The 18,605-nt window shown below is 40.0% G+C and overlaps 1 protein-coding gene across 1 annotated transcript in view; it reads left to right on the top strand.

The window, feature by feature from the left end:
• Nucleotides 1–9,693: 9,693 nt before the first annotated feature.
• Nucleotides 9,694–18,605, top strand: part of MRTFA (myocardin related transcription factor A) — a gene marked incomplete at both ends in the record, with an annotated part of 118,642 nt that continues 109,730 nt past the window's right edge. Inside the window, one exon of the mRNA XM_080705227.1 lies at nucleotides 9,694–9,739. Within this exon, the coding sequence (XP_080561353.1) occupies nucleotides 9,694–9,739 (46 nt within the window). The remainder of the gene's footprint in view (nucleotides 9,740–18,605) is intronic.

The following is an 18,605-nucleotide window of genomic DNA, read 5'->3' on the forward strand; positions in this document are numbered from 1 at the left end:
GTATTCCCCAGGGTATTATGTAGAAGTCCTTATTTATGTTAACTCAATACTTCATTATTTCATGCATATTTTTAAGTAGTAGGACCTTCAGCATGTGTGCTAATGGAAAGTAGAGCAGACTACCTGCCCTGTCAGGACTGATAGTGGTTCTTTTGTAGTGAGGAACCTTTCCCATGCTGTTTGAGTTTTCTGAGATAAATAGGGCTTTTCATTCCATTTGCCACACACTCACGTGTGCCACCGCATGCCAGACCCTCTGGTAGATCTGAGAGTTCTGGGGTGTTAAGCCATGTGGTACAGAATAGTAGGAGAGGTGGGCACAGGGGCGGGGGACATGGATGAATGACGTTGTACATATCCACCAAAGGGTGAGTTGGATGGGGAGAGGGTTAGGGTCAGGGAAGGCTTTCTGGTGAAGACAGCACCCATACTGAATTTTGAAAGATGAGTAAGAATCAGTTGGTAACACAGGTGGTGCTCATGCAAGTGAAGCTGGAGAGAAGCAGTTCCACTAAGAAACTTGCTGAGATATGCACTACCACCAACCATGTATTCCTGTCCAGACATTTACCCGCGTTACCTCAAGCCTCTATTTCTGACTCTTAATTTACTGGAAATATGGGGGATAGAGGAGCCTATTAAATTGACACATACAGTTAGCAAAATCTATAATGTGGAAAGACAACATGGTTTCTTCAACAGATAAACTACAAGAAAGAAAAAGGGGGCTGGATGTGGTGGTGCTTGGAAGGCAGAGACAGGAGGATCTCGTAGGTTCGAAGCGGCTTGAAGCCAGCCACGCTGGTTTAAGAGACCCTATTTCCAAATTAAAAAAAAATATAAAAGAGGTCTCGGAGTGTAGCCCGAAGGCAGAAGGGCTTTCAGGAAAAAAAAAAAAGTACCACAAAAAAAAAAAAAAGGAAGAAAGAAAGTAAAAAAGAAAGAAAGGAGAAAAAAATCTAAACAGTAAAAGAAACTTACAAGATACATTGATAAAATGTAATGTGTTGTGCCCATTGTACTCTGATTTGAGTAAATCAATTTTAAAATTTATAATACAGCTGGGAAATTTTGAACACTGATTAGTTGATGATACTAAAAAGTGTTTTTTTTGGGGGGGTGGTACTGGGGTTCCTGGAAGCCCTTCTACCTCTGGGCTACACTCCCAGACCTATTTTATATTTTTAAATTTGGAAACGGTCTCTTAAGCCAGCGAGGCTGGCTCCGAATCAGCGTGATCCTCCTGTCTCCGCCTCCCAAGCAAGGGGATTACAAACCTGCACCACCACGCCCAGCCTGAAAAGTTTTTAGAGCCAGATCTGGTGGTATACAACTATTATCCCAGCTTGTAGGGAGGCTGAGGCAGGAGGATCACAAATTTGAGGCCAATCAGGCAGCTAGTGAGTCCCTGTCTCATTCATTCATAAATAAATAAATAAATAAATTTTAAAGAAAAGAAAGGCTAGGGATATAGCTCAGTAATTGCCAAGCTTGTATGAGGCCTTGGGCTCAATCCCCAGTACTACAAAAGAGAAAAAAAAAATATTGGGGGCAATTCTTAAATTTTAGTTGTGGGTCTAGGAAAATAGTTTAGTGGTAGAACATTTGCCTAGCAAGCAAAGTCCTGTGTTCCAATACCAGCACTGCAAAACAGAACAAAACAAAACAAAAATTTAGGTGTGGTAATGGTATTGTTGTTATGTTAAAACATACTTTTTTCTTTTAAATATGCAGAATAAAGGTGAAATTAGATGACAGAATGCCGAGAGTTTGCCCTGGGTGAGGTGTTGCTGGCTGGGTGATGTGTTTGGTGAGCACTGAGTGCAGTAGGACCAGGAAAAGTATTTGGCCACGTAGTGATAAGTTTTGAAGCTAAGTGATGGGTACACAAGCAGTTCATTATGCCATTCTTTCATACCTTTGTTTGTGTTTTAACTTTCCTGTAAGTTTTTTTATAAACCTATTTCTAGGTTCCAGTCAAGAAATATTAAGGACCTGCCCCCGCGCTTGGGAGGCAGAGACAGGAGGATCGTGCAGGTTCGAAGCCGGCTATACTGTCTTCAGAGACCCTGTTTCCAAATAAAAAAGTATGAAATAGGTCTGGGAGTGTAGCCTGGAGGTAGAAGGGATTCCAGGAACCCCAGTACCACTACCACCACCACCACCACCACCACCACCACCACCACCACCACCACACACACACACACACACACACACACACACACACAATATATATATATATATATATATATATATATATATATATATATATATATATATTCTTTTTTTTTTTTTAAGGACCTGAAACAAAGCATTGGTGATAAGGATAGAACAAGAAGAATGGATTGCAGGCCGGCATTATGAGATCATTAGGTACTAATTAGATGTTGAGACCCCAGGGAGAGAAGTCTAATGTTTCTGATTTGGGACCTGTGCACTGTTACCTAAGATAAGGAAATGAAAGCCATGTACTTTGGTACAGGGATGGAAAGTTGCATTTGGACACACACATTTAGGAGAGCTAGGTAGAAATGCATAGTTGAAACCTTACAGTTGATGTTAGAGCTAATGTGGATCAATATTTAGACGGTGAAACCCTTAAAAAGAATGGGATTGCCCAAGGAAAGTATGTAAAAGAAGTAAGGGGTACCCCTGAGAGGGTGGAAGAGGAGAGGCCACATAGGAGTCTGAGGGGAAAGGTTAGAGGTAGCAAAGTAGAAGTAGGATTTTTTTTGGTGGTACTGGGGATGGAAACTAGGGGACATTCTACCTCCAAGCTACACTCCCAGCCCTATTTTTTTGTCTTTATTTTTGAAACAGGGTCTCACTGAGTTGCGAAGGGCCTCCCCAAGTAGCTGAGGCTGTCCGTGAACCGTGATCCTCCAGTCTCAGCCTCCTGAATGCTGAGATTATAAGTGTATACTACCATGCCTGGCTTTTATTCTTTATTTTGAAACATGGTCTCAGTGAGTTGCAGAGGGCCTCACCAAGTTCCTGAGACTGTCCAAGAACTGCGATCCTTCTGTCTCAGCTTCCCAAATGCTGGGATTACAAGTGTACACCACCACGCCTGGCTGTAAAGTAGGATTTTTAAGAAAACCTAGGAAATAGGAAGATTTGAGAGGAGTATGGAAACTCTTAAATCTAGTTGGAAGGACAACTGTTAATAAAAACTTGCCTGGTTCCTCTGATTATGAACAGTAAAGGACCTTGGGAAGTCTAGTGGATAGGAGGAGGTGGGAAAGCTACATTTAAAGTTATATTGTTAGCTGGGCGTGGTGGCGCATGCTTGTAATCCCAGCATTTGAGAGGCCGAGACCTGGAGGATCCTGGTTCGCGGACAGCCTCAGCTACTTAGTGAGGCCCTCTACAACTCAGTGAGACCCGGTTTCAAAATAAAGAATAAAAAATAGTGCAGGGGGTGTATCTCGGAGGTCAAATGCCCCTGGGTTCCATCCCCAGACCTGCAAAAAAAAAAAAAAAAAAGTTATATTGTTGTTTAACAACATTGTTAAAAGCATTTATTAATAACTGTTAAAAACAGACATTTATTTATATTTTTAATTTTTTTATTGGTGCACTGTATTCATACATCATAATGGAATTAAAAAAAATAACTTTTGTAGACATACATGCACATATCACCCAGTTAGCCCCTACCCGATCCCCACCCCGTTCCCTCCCTATCCCTCCTTCCCATGCTTGGCTTAGTGGTTGACATCTAGTATTATAGCAATTTATCCAAAATGAACAATGATAATCTCACAGAACAGTTTCATTTGTCTGATACCAAGCTTTTGATGACTTAAAGATAACATTTCAATATTTCTTTTTGTTTTCTTTCTTACCAGAGCATATTTTTTTCTTTTTTCTTTTTAGGTGAAACTATCATACATTTATTTATTTTTCAGAAGAAAATCTATCTTAATATGGATTATGGACTCTAGATACCCAAAACAATCTCAAAAGAACAAAGCTAGAAGATGTATATTTTCTGATTTCAAACCATATAGAGCTACAATAATTGAAACAGTGTGGAGCCGGGTGTGGTGGCGCACGCTTGTAATCCTTGTGCTTGGGAGGCTGAGACAGGAGGATCGCACGGGTTCGAAGCCAGCCTCAGCTGCTTAGTGAGGCTCTCAGCAACTGAGACCCTATTTCCAAATAAAATAGAAAAAAAGGTCTGGGAGTATAGCCCGGAGGTAGAAAGCCTCTGGGTTCCACCCCTAGTACCACCAAAAAAAAAAAAAAAGAAAGAAAGAAATAGTGTAGTACTGTTCTAAAGGCAGATATATAAACCATTGGATTTAAATAAAAGCATAGAGATAAATTCTTCCATATACTGTCAAGTTGCTTTTGACAAGGTTTCCACAAACATTTGGTGGAGGAAATAATAATCTTTTAACTAAATATTGTTGAAAAATAATAATTACATGAAAAAGAGTAAAATTGGACCCTTACCTAACACCATACACAAATATTAACTCAAAATAGATAAAAGACCTAAATATAAATCTTAAGACTATAAACTTTTAGAAGAAAATCTGGGTCATAAAACCTCACAACATTGAAATTGGCAGTGATTTCTTGGATATGATTTCAATGGCACAGGCAATAGAAGGGTAAACAAACTCCCTAAAAAATAAAAAAAATATTGTATATCCAAAGACAATGTAAACAGAGTTAAAAGTTACTGATAGAATGGGATAAAATATTTCCAAATGCTATATCTGAAGGTATACTAATATTCCAACTAGACATCCTAAAAATTAGCAACAATCAAAGCAAACAATACAATTTAGAGATAGGTAAAAGACTAACATAAATAATGAATCTCCACAGATAACCAATCTTAGTTGTCTGTTGGATGGAAAATCTTGTTTCTTTGGTTCTGGTGTGTTACCTAATTCTTCTTTGTAGTTAATCTCTTTTGAGTATTTTCTCTAGCGCTGTTTTTTTTTTTTTTTTTTTTTTTTTTTGGTGGTACTGGGGTTCCTGGAAGCAATCCCAGACCTATTTTTTTATATTTTTATTTGGAAACAGGGTCTCCTAAGCCAGCGCGCGTGGCTGGCTTCGAACCTGCGCGATCCTCCTGTCTCTGCCTCCCAAGCGCGGGGATTACAAGCGTGTGCCACCACACCCGGCCCTAGCGCTGGTTTTGAAGACATAAATTCCTTCAGTTTCTGTTTGTCATGGAAGCTTCTTATTTCCCCATCTGATTTGATAGAAAGTTTTGCTGGGTAGGAAATTTTTGGCTGGAAGTTGTTTTCTTTCAGAGTTTGGAATATGTTATTCCAAGCCCTTCTGGCTCTTATGACTTGGTTTGGGAAGTCTGGAGTGATTCTAATCGGTTTGCCTCTGAATGTCACTTGGCCCTTTGTTGCCTTTAAGATTCTCTGCTTGGAAGTGTTTCCACAGTGGTCATTTTGACAATTATGTGGCATGGGATCCTCTTCTCCGGTCCTGTCTAAAGGGAGTTCTATAAGTTTCCTGGACCTGTGTATCGATCTCTTGCTCTATGTTTGGAAAATTTTCTACTATTACTTCCTTGAAGAGATTGTTGATCCCTTTGGTTTCACCTTCTTTTCTCTCCTTTATTCCAATTATTCATAGGTTAGCTCTCTTAAAATGGGCCCATATTTCTTCAATGTCAGATTCCTGCTGTCGGATTTTTTTTTCTAAATTAGAAACTATGCGTTCATTTTTGGAGTGCTCATCTTCTAAGAGCGAGATTCTATTCTCTATGTAGTCTAATCAGTTGTTTGTACTTTGAATTGAGGCCTTTACTTCATTGATTGCATCCTTTATCTCTTTTTGGCTCTCTCTGAATTCTTTTCGAAACACCTCTATTATTTCTACAGTTATTTTCCTGATTTGATCTTCTAGAAATCTCTGAATTTCTGTTTTATCGGGTTCTGATGTTGTGGGGTTGTGGGCATTCATTGCTCCATTGTTATTCCTCTTTCCCATGATTTTGGAAGTTTGTGCCTTCTCTGGGTTCTTCCCTTGGGTTACTACGACTTCACTTAAGGTGGTCTGGATCTCGAGTCTGTGGTATCTCAGTCCTCACTACTCCTTTACTAGGTTGTATCACAGAGTCTCAGACCCAAGGAGTCAATCGAGGCTGCTTTAGACCATGGGGGGATGCCAGGTTGCGCGTTCTCCTATGGTGTGATATCTCTGCCACCGCCACTCCCCCACTGGGTCAAGTCCCTGGGAGTACAGTACTGGGATTTCTTCTCTAGGGGCCGCAATTTGACTCACTGTTGTTGAGTGCGCTGATGGAGCTGTAGTGGACTCAGTGAATTCGCTGCTGCTGCTGTTGGTGGCAATATGGCGCCGCTGCCATGCCCTCGGCCGTGAGGCTGGCGTATTTCTAATCTGGTTTTGATTTCCACTCTGAGTTCCTGCAGAATGTGCTGAGCCCAGCCCCTGGAAGCTTTAGACGCTTTCTGCGCCGAAAAATCTGTCAAATTCCGCCTGGCCTTTCCGCAGCAGCTCACCTCAGCTTGCTGTCCACCGCTCCTCTCTGGAGCCTGGTGGGCTGTTGAGTGCATTGGTCTAGAGTCGTCAGGTGAACTCAGTGCTGCCAGTAAGGCACTGCTGCCACGTTCTCAGGTGTGAGGCCGGCGTATCTCCTCTGTGGCTCTGAGCTCCATTCTGGGTCCCCGTCCTCTCTGGAGCCTGGTGCTGCAAAAGAAGATGGCGCCCACCACTCTGCGCCACGGCTCCAGCCGCAGCACTGCAGTCTGGTTTCTTTCTGGTGTCTCATTTTTCCAACCCTCTTTTTCTCTGTCCCTTGTATTTACATTTTTTGTTTCTCTGCTGATGGTGTTTTCTGGCTATGAAAGGCGCTGATTTTGTGGTAATAGAGCTTGGTGGTTAGCAGGGCTCGTAAGCCCCGCTTTTCTCCGTCGCCATCTTCCCGGAAGTCCAAAAACAGACATTTAAACATTTCATTGATACCCTTCAGTATTGTGTTCCTTTAAAGTGAATTAATAGACTGTAGATCGTCTTAAATTTGTGTGAATTAGCTAGTGAGTTATGAATAGATATGAAACTTTTTTTTATTGGAAATTATAATCGTTTATTCCTTTGGTGTTATTAGCTTGAGAATCATGTCCATTCACAAAGTGGCCTTGTTAAAGTTTATTTTAGTTTTGTTTTATGAAATGTTACCAGTTTGCGCTGAAATAAAGTACCGAAAAAAAGTCTCTAGTACCGAAATAAAAAAGATTGTTTTTTAGGCTTCTGTTTTAAAATAGTTTTCCTTTAGCTCCTTTTATTCCAAATTGCATATGGATGTGGACTCGGTGCAAAAAAGTGAAATCAACTGAAATGTGCTGTTTTATCATTACCACCACTTTGTAACTGTCAGGGTCTCCTGTGTCTGAATATTGACACTTGTAGCACTGGTAGAACTCTGCTTAGCAAAGAAGAGTTTTGGCAGGAGGGAACACCCTCTGCCCTTCTTCCATCTTCTGTGCCAGAATCTTATAATTTGTATTTATTTTCTTCTAAGTATAGAACTGTGAGAACTTGTTTTGTTTGAAAAATCCTCATACAGCAAATTGTGCAGCCCAGTTAGGGACAAAGAAATGACTCAACCTTTCAGGGATGCTTCTCCCTCTATTGCTAACCTCTGGCCAGACTTTCATGCAGTCCTACTTGAAATTTACCCATTTTTCATAAGACAGTTGGAGAGCTGGGTGGCCAGAAGGGACCAGTGAGAATGCTCTGCCTCCCAGAGAAGCATGCAGCCCACACTGGCTGCCACTCTGTTGCCAGTTGAGTCATTCCCACAGTTCTATATAGAGCTCTCCTTTTAAACATGATGTTCTTGGAGAAAGAAAGGAAGTTTTTCTCTCCATGGAGTCTTCTCCACCCCAAGTCTGCATTGGTTTCTCTTTTCTAAGAATATTGCCCTTGCTCATTCTGGGACTGTGTTCTCTTTTAAGGCCTCCTAGTGCTTTCATTTCTCATTTGTTAGACTATGTAAGCACTAAAGTATTCCCCAGGCTGGTTGCAGCAGGAGGCTTTCAAGATATGGGCTGCTACTTCACCAGAAGGATTGAGAAATTCTAGATAAGAGTTCAAACTTGGATTTCTAGTTTTCAGCCTTTTAAAAGTCCATCAAATGTGCCCAAAGGCATCATAATATCATTGTTATGAGGGTCAGTTAATAAAAAGATGCCACAAAGGGAATAAATGTGCTTTTTTATTTTGGGTTAATGAATTGCAAGCTGAATGCAGTGATATGTGCTTGTAAAAATAGTACTTGGGATGAATTCATTTGAACCCCCCCATGTCACTCCTGAATGGCGTGGGGCTGTAACTGTCTTCTGTATTTCTATCTTTTTAATAAAATCCTTTAGATCTTCAAAAATATAATAGTACTTGGAAGACTGAGACAGGAGGATTATAGGTTTGCGGCCAGTCTCAGCAACTTAGTGAGTCCCTCTGCAACTTAGTGAAAGCTTGTTTCAAAATAAAAAATAAAATAGGGCTGAGGGGTATAGCTCAGAGGTAGACTGCCCCTGGGTTCAATCTCCAGTGCTACCAAAAAAAAAAAAAAAGCTATATATATAATTTGAAAGGATTTTAGCCTTTGTTTTTAATGGAAAATAAAGTATCCACATTCATTCTTATTCAGAAGACCTATTCTGCGATAGTGGAAAAAAATTGAAGTTTTTTTCATTAGGAAAGGGAAATTTTTATATGTTGAAACTGTCTTCTTATTTTCTCCTTATATCAAGCTTAATCACAAAGCATTTTAGAAAGCCAACATCAGTAAGCTGTCTATCCTTTAGAGTGCATGGCTTACATGGGCACAAGTTAGGGGCTCTTTTAGGGGACTGGCAGATCCAAACGACAGATTACAGCTCCGGAATGTATTCAGATGACTTTTTGAAACAGATATTTTAATTGGAGTGGGGGTGGAGAAATAGTTGAGCTTCTGTAGTTAAATATTCAACTTCCCTAGCCTGTTATCTATAAATATCACAGAAGAAAAGGCTGTTGGAATTCTTTCCCAGAAAAGTGTACTTAGCTTACATATTTGTGTATATATGTTTATATGTATCTCATCTCTGTTCTTACCTCCAATTAATAGATCAGTAATTGGAGCATTTCTTTTATGAGATTGAGTTGTTTGAATTGTGTTTAATTTATTGCCTTAAACTGCATTAGCAGCAGAGTCTCTTTCAGTAGTGTGTTGAATAAAGCCTCACCTCATCATCTATCTTATGGAGGGGGGGGGGGGAGAGAGAGAGAGAGAGAGAGAGAGAGAGAGAGAGAGAGAGAGAGGAGGATGCGAGCGAGTGCGCGCGCGAGCAAGTGCGAGCCCGCGAATGCGAGCAGTTGGTCTGTTTTCGAAAGTCTCTCTGTGTGTCTCTCCCCTCCCACTAGAGACAAACAGAAGGGGAGGAGCTCACACACCGCTCTAACCACACTTCTGTCTTCACTGGAGCCTTGGTCGCAGGCAGCATCTTAACTCTGTGCCATCTTGACCTGCCTGGAGGGTGGTGAATTGGTAACTGCCCTGAGAAGGAATGAGTTCTCACAGTTTGATTTAAGCACAGGCATGAGGTTGAATTTGTGAAAGCTTTCCATAGCCTCTGAAGATCAGATCTCTCTGTGATTTTTACTTTCTTCATTATATTTCTGGGCTGTTGTTTTTGAGAAGACTCCGTCATGACTCTGCTGGAACCTGAGATGTTGATGATGGCTGTACAGTCAGGTAATTCCTTATTTCCTACAAGTCTCATTTGCCATAGGCTTCTTAGAAACGGCTGGGCGTATTTGTACAAGGATTAGTAGAAGATAAAATATAAATGTTCTAGGTTGTTTTGTTTTTAAAAAAGGAGTATTTTCCCCCTCTAATTGCAAATTCTGGTTATTCAGATATAGCTTCGAATTAGATGTTTATTGATCCTAAGACAGTTCAGTGGGGAGACCTATTTGAGAAAAGAAAAACTGTCTCCACTACTCTAATCATTTTATTAATTCAGTGAAAAAATTATTAATATTATTTTTATATGGTAATGGGGATCGAACCCAGGGGCATTCTATCTCCAAACTACACTCCAGCCCTTTTTTTTATTTTTTTATTTTGGAACAGGGTTTCACTAAGTTGCCAAGGGCCTCGCAAATTGCTGAGCTTGGCCGTAAACCTGCAATCCTCCTGTCTCAGCCTCCCAAGTACTGGGATACAAGTGTGCACCATCACACCTGTCTTTAATGAAAGAATTAAATTGCTATTTTATACATTATATCTTTAATCACTAATCTACACTCTGTTTTTATGTGTTTGTAAAAACATCTTTTAAATTTTTTCTTAGTTCTTTCTCTTTTGTGTTGAAACCTTTATATGTTATGTTTCATATAGCATCTCTGGAAATGCTCTTAATAACAGTAGTATTGGGACCAAAGTTTGGTGATTTGGAAGCTTGAACAAGGAGGCAGGCAATAGAAAGACTGCAAGATTTTTAAAATTCTGTCTCTAAAAATAGTTTTCCAATTAAAAAATTTCTCTTAAAACACTAAAAAATTCCAGGTTTTTAGCTGGACATAGTGGCACATGCCTGTAATCTCAATACTTGGGAGGCTGAGATAGGAGGATGGCAGGTTCGAGGTCAACCTTGCAACTTAGCGAGACCCTGTTTCAAAATAAAAAGATAAATAAATAAAAAAAGAGCTGGGAATATAGCTCAGAGGTAAAATGCCCCTGGGTTCAATCCCTGGTACTGCTGGGGCGGGGGGAGAATTCAGTTAGTTTTTAATAGTTTCTTACTTTTAGTGTTTTTCAACTTGTAAGTCAGATATCTAAAAATAGGGAATGTTCCCTTTATTATTTTTAGACTTCTACTAAAATGTAATCTGTGGTGTTTTCCTGTTTCAGAGCTAAAAGATTCATGCAAGTGGCATTTGGGGACCTCCTTCCCGTCCACTGGCCTCACTTAAAGGAGAATGACTCCTTGGTTTGGCAGATGCTATCTCTCGCAGGATTGGTCTTACTGTTCTCCTTGGGGAGTGCTTAGGTAGTGTTGTCAGACCCTGATACACATCAGTTGAAGGTGAGATCAGATAACGTCAGGTTAAGCCTTTTGGACGGGAAGGGAGGGGGCAGACAGGAAGGATACCGCTACCATTTTCTTCTTTCTGGTTTTACAAATATGATCACGATGAGTCATTTATTGGGTGAAATTTTTTGTTCATATATGCTTTATTTTTCACATTGACTTTCCTTTCCCTCCCACAGATCTGTTGAGCTTTGTGTTCTAAACAAGATAGTATGCTTATCTGAATGTCTCCCATCTGTCTTTGATGTAATAGCTCCCAGTTAAACTGACTTGGATTTTTTCCCCTGTCTGTATTCTAGTTCTCTGCTATGTGTGGGTAAATGCATGTTTTAACTTGAGAGATGGAGTTTAGCATTTGAACTTTCACTTCTTTGATCACCTTGTTACATACAGATCATTTCAGTCTAGTAACTTTTGATAGTAAAGGTAAAAGATTGTTTTCTCCTAAGGAGGCCTCAGTGTTCTCAGTCCTGAAAGGGTAGGGGATGTACTTAATGTTTTCTTATTGAAGAGCCATTTTTCCTATGCCATATGTTGGATAGGGCGAGTCATCCATCTGTTGGACCAGCTACTTCATAAAACTTTCAAAGGACAACAGTATGTAAGACAAGTGTGAGTGGAATTGACAGGGTGTTGAATGCAGGTAGAACCAAAGGTCTGCCCAAAAGAGCATGCATGTGGACTTCTTTCTTTTGCTTTTGTTCATAAAGGCAGAAAAACAGTGTAGGAAGGAGTAATAGCAAATTGACTTCTGCAGTACTTGTTTCTAAATGTTAAAAAGCCTTAGTAATGTGTTAGTTTTGTAAAACTGTCACCATGTTCTTCTAAGTGCTGTAGACATGAGCTAGAGTCTAACAGTATTGGAATAGCCATATATGAACATACTGTAATCACTTCTAATAGAAAATGGAAAGGTATCTGTTATAGAAGCCTCCATAAACTAAAAAGCAACTATTCTTTTGTAAAGTCAGGACAATTAAATCTTGTCTAGGTGAGCTGTATATTTTCTAGCAAGAGAGTATCAGTACCTCCATGTATATAAGCTTTATAGGTAAAACTACTGTTTCATATTTTCAAAGTAACTAAACCCCTTTAGACAGAGTTTAAGATGCAAAGTTTTTACACTAGGTCAGGATTAGAATACTGTATACGATAGCAAAGTTCCAGGGTACACATACTTAATGGTTTCCATTCAGTACTATTTTGGCCAGACGTGTTTGTGTATCTATAAAGACTTCCATCTTCCTTATTGTTGCTGATCTCTTACTGACGCTTTGGATTCAGTTAGATTCTATCTTTTATGAAACTTGTCTCTGTATAGTCACCTTTTCCCTCTTATTCCTACAGTACCACTTTCATTATATACTTGAATTGTAAATTTACATGACTTCTTAATTAGATTATTAGTGTCTCAAAGACACTATATTAATGTGTATGTTGACTTCTGATGTTGGCACATGATAGACAATATTTTTGAAAGAATGATCATTGACATTCGATTTGGCATACTTCTAATAAATAGGCATATGCCTTTAAATAAAGTATTTTGAGATCTGTTCTTACATTAACAAATGAATCTTTTAACCACTGTCTTATATTTTAGCCAATCCTTGCCCAAAGAAGGTGCTGTTGAAAATGTGGCTTTCAAAGTTGAGATTCTTTTGCATCTCACAATGTGCCTTGTCCATCTGCTTATGATGTATATTGTTAGGGTGATCTAACTGTTCTGATCTGATTAGAGCCCCTCTCACTACTGTGGAAACCTATGGTGGGCCATTATGATTAGAAAATGAATGATCAGAATGGATGTTTATAGAAAATTTGAAGCTAAGACTAAGGGAATACTGGGGCATAGCACTGGCTCTGACATCTTAGAGTGCAGCAGTGCTAGGGCTCAGCTCCACACCACTGACACATGAAGCTCTGGCCAGGCAGGCCATGTGCCTGCATCTTGCCTTGTAGTCTTCTCAGTTTCCGCTCTACAGCAGTGGGGCACTTCACTCATACAGAGAGGGGTTGGTACAGTCCCCTAGATATGCTTTGATCCTGATGAGGCACATTTAGGGAATTGGTTTATTTTTCTCAGTCTCATGTGTGTATATGTATGCTCGCACGTGTGCGTGCGTGTGCGCGCGCGCGCACACACACACACACACACACACACACTTATCCATGTATAGGATATCTCTGGAAGGACTATATGAAATGTAACAGTGGCTGCTTTAGGGACTGTTGGGGAATTGGAGGACAGAGATGGAGAGAAGACTTTGTTCTATGAAACAGTTGAATTCTTTTTTTATGTTTATTATTATGGAATTATTCCACAAATCCAAAAGAATATATAGAGTATGTTTTAAGTGTATGAAACTTAACACCAATCCATGGATACAACTACCTAACTTAAGGAGTAGAGCAAGCCTATACATGGAGGTCCTTTGAGGTCCTTTTATTCACCAATAAAAAGAAAGAAAACGACCCCCAAATTATATTCCTTGTAAATCTTTTATGTATTACACTACACACATGTTATTCAAAAATATTTGTTAATAAATTTTCAAGCTAGGCATCATGGCACACACCTGTAATTTCAGTACTTGGGAGGCTGATACTGGAGGACCACACATTTGGAGCCAGCCTTAGCAACTTGGTGAGGCCCTCTACAAGTTAGGGAAAAAATTTCAAAATTAAAAAATAAAAAGCTGGGGGTGTAGCTGGGAGATAGAATGCCCTTGGATTCAATCTCCAATACCAAAATAATAATAATAGTAATAGTAACTTTCAAAGTGTTTCTTAGTCTATTAATTCTCTTATCCTTTGAAGACTGTATACTTATTTCCTCTGTGTGTGTGTGTGTGTGTGTGTGTGTGTGTATTTTTATTTTATTTTATTTTATTTTTTGGTGGTACTGGGGATGGAACCCAGGGGCCTTCTACCTCCAGGCTACACTCCCAGACCTATTTTATATTTTATTTGGAAACAGGGTCTCTTAAGCTAGATGAGGCTGGCTTTGAACCTGCGCGATCCTCCTGTCTCAGCCTCCCAAGTGCAGGGATTACAAGCGTGTGCTACCACGCCCGGCATTCTTGTATATTTCTTTAATATTTTTTATTATTATAATATGCCCCTGAGCTTTATGTTTTAAAATAGTACTGGTCGGAGCCGGGCATGGTGGCACACACTTGGGAGTCTGAGAAAGGAGATCGCACAGGTTTGAAGCCAGCCGTAGCTACTTAGTGAGACCCTTTGCAACTCAGTGAGACCCTATTTCAAAATATAGAAGAAAAAATAGGTCTAGAGATGTAGCTTGGAGGTAGAATGCCCCTGGGTTCCATCTCCAGTACCAAAAAAAAAAAAAAAAAAAAGTATTGGTTGGAGAGGAGATGGCAGGGTAGAAAGGACAAATTGTAAGTAGATAAATTTTGCCTGTTTTAGTAGTACATTAACTCTTTCAGGAAGCTGCCCTATGACCCTCAGGCCCTGTTAGGATTCATATTGCTTAGAGGTTCATAGAGTTAGTGAAAAAATTTAGAACCTTCAGCATCAACTATTTTAGATCTCTTAATACTCTATTTTTTTTTGTGTGTGTGTGTGTGAGAGAGAGAGAGAGAGAGAGAGAGAGAGAGAGAGAGAGAGAGAGATAGAGATAGATAGATAGATAGATAGATAGATAGATACTGGGGTTCCTGGAAACCCTTCTACCTCTGAGCTCCACTCCCAGACCTATTTTATACTTTTTTATGTGGAAATAGGGTCTCTTAAGCCAGCGTGGCTGGCTTGGAACCTGCGTGATCCTCCTGTCTCCGCCTCCCAAGCACGGGGATTACGAACATGCGCCACCATGCCTGGCTACTCTAAATATTAATGTGAGATTTAAAAAAGTAATTTTGAGCTGGGTGTGGTGGCACACGCTTGTAATCTCTGCGCTTGGGAGGCTGAGACAGGAGGATCGCACAGGTTCAAAGCCAGCCTCAGCTACTTAGTGAGGCTCCTGAGACCCTGTTTCCAAATAAAGTATAAAATAGGTCTGGGAGGATAGCCCGGAGGTAGAAAGCCTTTGGGTTCCACCCACAGTACCACCAGAAAAACAAAACAAAACAACCCCCCCAAAAAAAAAACCAAAAGTACTTTTGTTTATATTTAAAAGATATTAGACCTTGAAGGAAACCTTGGGTATTTTCTTGCCCTCCCCTCCCCTTTATCTGAGATGAGAAAATTGCCCCATTGAGGTTCATTCATTTCCTGAAGTCACATAACTAATTAGTGGCAAAGTTGGAGGGAGAATTTAGTTCATTACTCCCATGCCACTGTTCTTTCTGCTATAACATACTTGTAAAGAAATCACCAGAGACCTTTGAAGTATGGGTCTGTTTATAATTTTCCCAAGGTTCTTGGTTCTCCTTGGGTTTTTCCATTACAGGTTTCTCTCACTACTCAGACTAACTCACATCTTAAGAGGTGGAGATAAAAACCAGTGCCTGGTGTCCACCTTCGCCCCTAGGGAAGTGTGGTCAGAATGCTACAGGCAGGCAGGCATTTCTCTGCTAGACTTCCATTTCACTCGTCTTCTCTGGCCTAGGTGATGATCTCATACCTTGATGATGATCTCAGAAGACAGGTAGGCAGACAGCCGTTGTCATCAGTATTCTGGCTTACATCTTACTGCCCTTGCTCTGACTCACTGACTTATCTAGGGTCCCTTTAAAGTTAGGACCTAGATCAAAGGAATTTCAATTCATCTCTCTGTCTCCATCTTTTTTCTTCCATTTTTGTTTCTTTTTGGATGAGGCAAGCTGTCAAGACCATGAGCCATGGTTTTAGCTGTATTAAAACAATGCCAAATTAAATAAAGATGAGAGTCATACAGTCTTTTTTCCCCTGGAATTTCACTTTTATGATTACCACGTGCATTGTTTTTATAGGGTTTTCTTATAATAACAATGGAAAAATACTAAAAACCCAAAACCCAAAAAAACCTTGCACTGCCATCAACACCCAAAATCCAACTTTCTTTGTCAAGCTAAAGGGCAAGATTGGGCTGAGCTCTTGGTGTTATAGGTATGGTACATTCTAAAAGTCATGTGGATTCACATAAGTAGGTGATGGTGGCACCAGGGTGAATACAGAAGGCATAGAATAGTAAAATCTTTATTGTGAGTCATAACTAATACTTTATATGTATTATTTGGTCTTTATGAAAACTTGGCGTAATCTGTAGCTTCATATTTTTTTTAACTGAAGTTCAAAATCTTCAAGGACACACAAGAGATGGAACAAGGCTATAAATTAAAAGTGTGTGTGTGTGTGTGTGTGTGTGTGTGTGTGTGTGTGTGTGTGTGTGTGTTACTGGAGATTGAACCCAGGGGGCCACACCCCCCAGCCCTATTTTATTTTGAAACAGAGCCTCAACCAAGTTGCTGAGGCTGGTTGTGAACTTGCGATCCTCCTGTCTCAGCCCTGTCTCAGATTATATGCGTGCACCACCACACCTGACTTAAATTCAAATACTCTACTACTTAAAAGTCTACTTAAAATTATGTCAGGACGAATCCCTCCTCACTCAGTGGCTCTCATTCACAGAAAATGCCCAAGTCTTTGCAGTGCTCCCTGAGGTCCTTTGTGAGCTGCCCTGAGCCCTGCTCTCCCTTTGCTTACTTCACACCAACAGCATTAGCCTTTTGCTGTCCTCCCAGCACCTTAGCTCCTGTCAAGGCTTTCACACCGGTGTTTCCTTCAGCTTACTGCACTCTTCCCCACGTGGCCGCATGGCTTGCTCCCTCACCCCCTCAGATCTTTGCTCGTGTTACGTTTCCAGTTAGACCTTCTTTGACCACCCTATTTTGTTATTCTGCTTTATTTTTCTTCATACCACTTATTACTTGACAGAATGTATGATTCGTTTGTTTCTTAGCCACACTCTCTCCCTCCACTAGAATATAAGTGCCATAGAGTAGCTTGTTTTTTTCTTTTTTTTCTATGTATAAGAAGCCTGGCACATAGTAAGCACCTCATAATTCTTTTTATTTTTTTTTCTTTCTTGGTACTGGGAATTGAAGCAGGGCATTATACCTCTGAGCTATACCCCCAACCCCTTTTATTTTGAAATAAGGTCTTGCTAGGTTGCTGAGAGTCTTGTTGCATTGCTGAGACTATCCTTGAACCTGTGATTCTCCTGTCCCAGCCTTCCAAGTACTGGGATTACAGGCATGTGTCACCACACCCAGCTAGTACTTTATCATTCTTGAATGTACAAAGAATTTCAAATATGTTTTAGGCAAGTATGCTCCTCAGAGCATGGTTGTTAACTATTTGTATAGCATGCCCTGACTGGAGGCCCTTTACTAACTATAGTGCAGTGGTTCTCAAAAGTGTGGTATTATGACTCCAGGGTGTCCCCAAGATCTTTCAAGGGATACAGATAAAAATTGGCATATGTATGCTGGGTGTGGTGGCCCACGCTTGTAGTCCCAGCATTTGGGAGGCTGAGACTGGAGGATCACGTTTCGCAGACAGCCTCACTTACTCAGTGAGGCCCTCCACAACTTAGTGAGACCTTGTTTCAAAATAAAGAATAAAAATTAGGGCAGGGGGTGTATCTCAGAGGCTGAATGCACCTGGGTTCTATCCTCAGACCCGCAAAAAAAAAAAAAAGTCATATTTACACTAAAATATTATTTACCTTTTTACTGGTATCATTTTGTGAATTTATAATGTAGTTTTATAAAACTATCTCATGTATGATTTCTAAATAGATAAATTCAACACCAGATAGAAAATTCAGTTTTTAGTAAGTCATACATTATAGACATTTTCAAAAATGGTAAAGGAACCATCTTTTTTACTTTTTATTTTTTGATAATTGTTATTTTCACAAAAACTATTTATGCTAACATGTAATAGGTATATTGTCATTTTTCAAAGAAATAATGCAATCTGGGTATGGAGGTACAATCCCAGTATGTGGGAGGCTGAGACAGAATTGCAGGTTCAAGGAAGCACTCTTAGTCAACCTAGTGAGACCCTGTTTCAAAATAAAAACTAAAAAGGGCTGGAGGTGTGGCATAATCCCTGGCACCTTCATCTCCATACATACACACAAAATAAATAATACATCTATCAGTATTATATCTGACATTGATATGGATAGATGTAACCCACATTAATTGATAGATGTAACCCACATTATTGATAGATGTAATAAAAGCTCTTTGAAGTCCTTAGTTAACTCTAAGAGTATAAGAGTCCTGGCACCAAAAGTTTTGATTGAGATGTACAGGTGTAAAAACGTAGCATGGAAGCCAGATCTCCTAGCTCTGCCACTATTTAGCTATGAGAGCTTGGGCAAATTATGTAACCTTTCTGTGCTTCTTAATTCATCAGTAAAAGAGTATTAGTTCAGCTGCTATGGAAATCAGTGTGGAGATTCCTCATAAAACCGGGAATGGATCCACCATATGATCAGGCTATGCCATTCCCGGATATCTTTCTGAAGGTGCTGAGATCAGAGAATATATGCATATCCAGTTC

Source organism: Muscardinus avellanarius (assembly GCF_963383645.1).
Source record: "Muscardinus avellanarius genome assembly, chromosome: 11".
Taxonomy (NCBI): Eukaryota; Metazoa; Chordata; class Mammalia; order Rodentia; family Gliridae; genus Muscardinus; species Muscardinus avellanarius.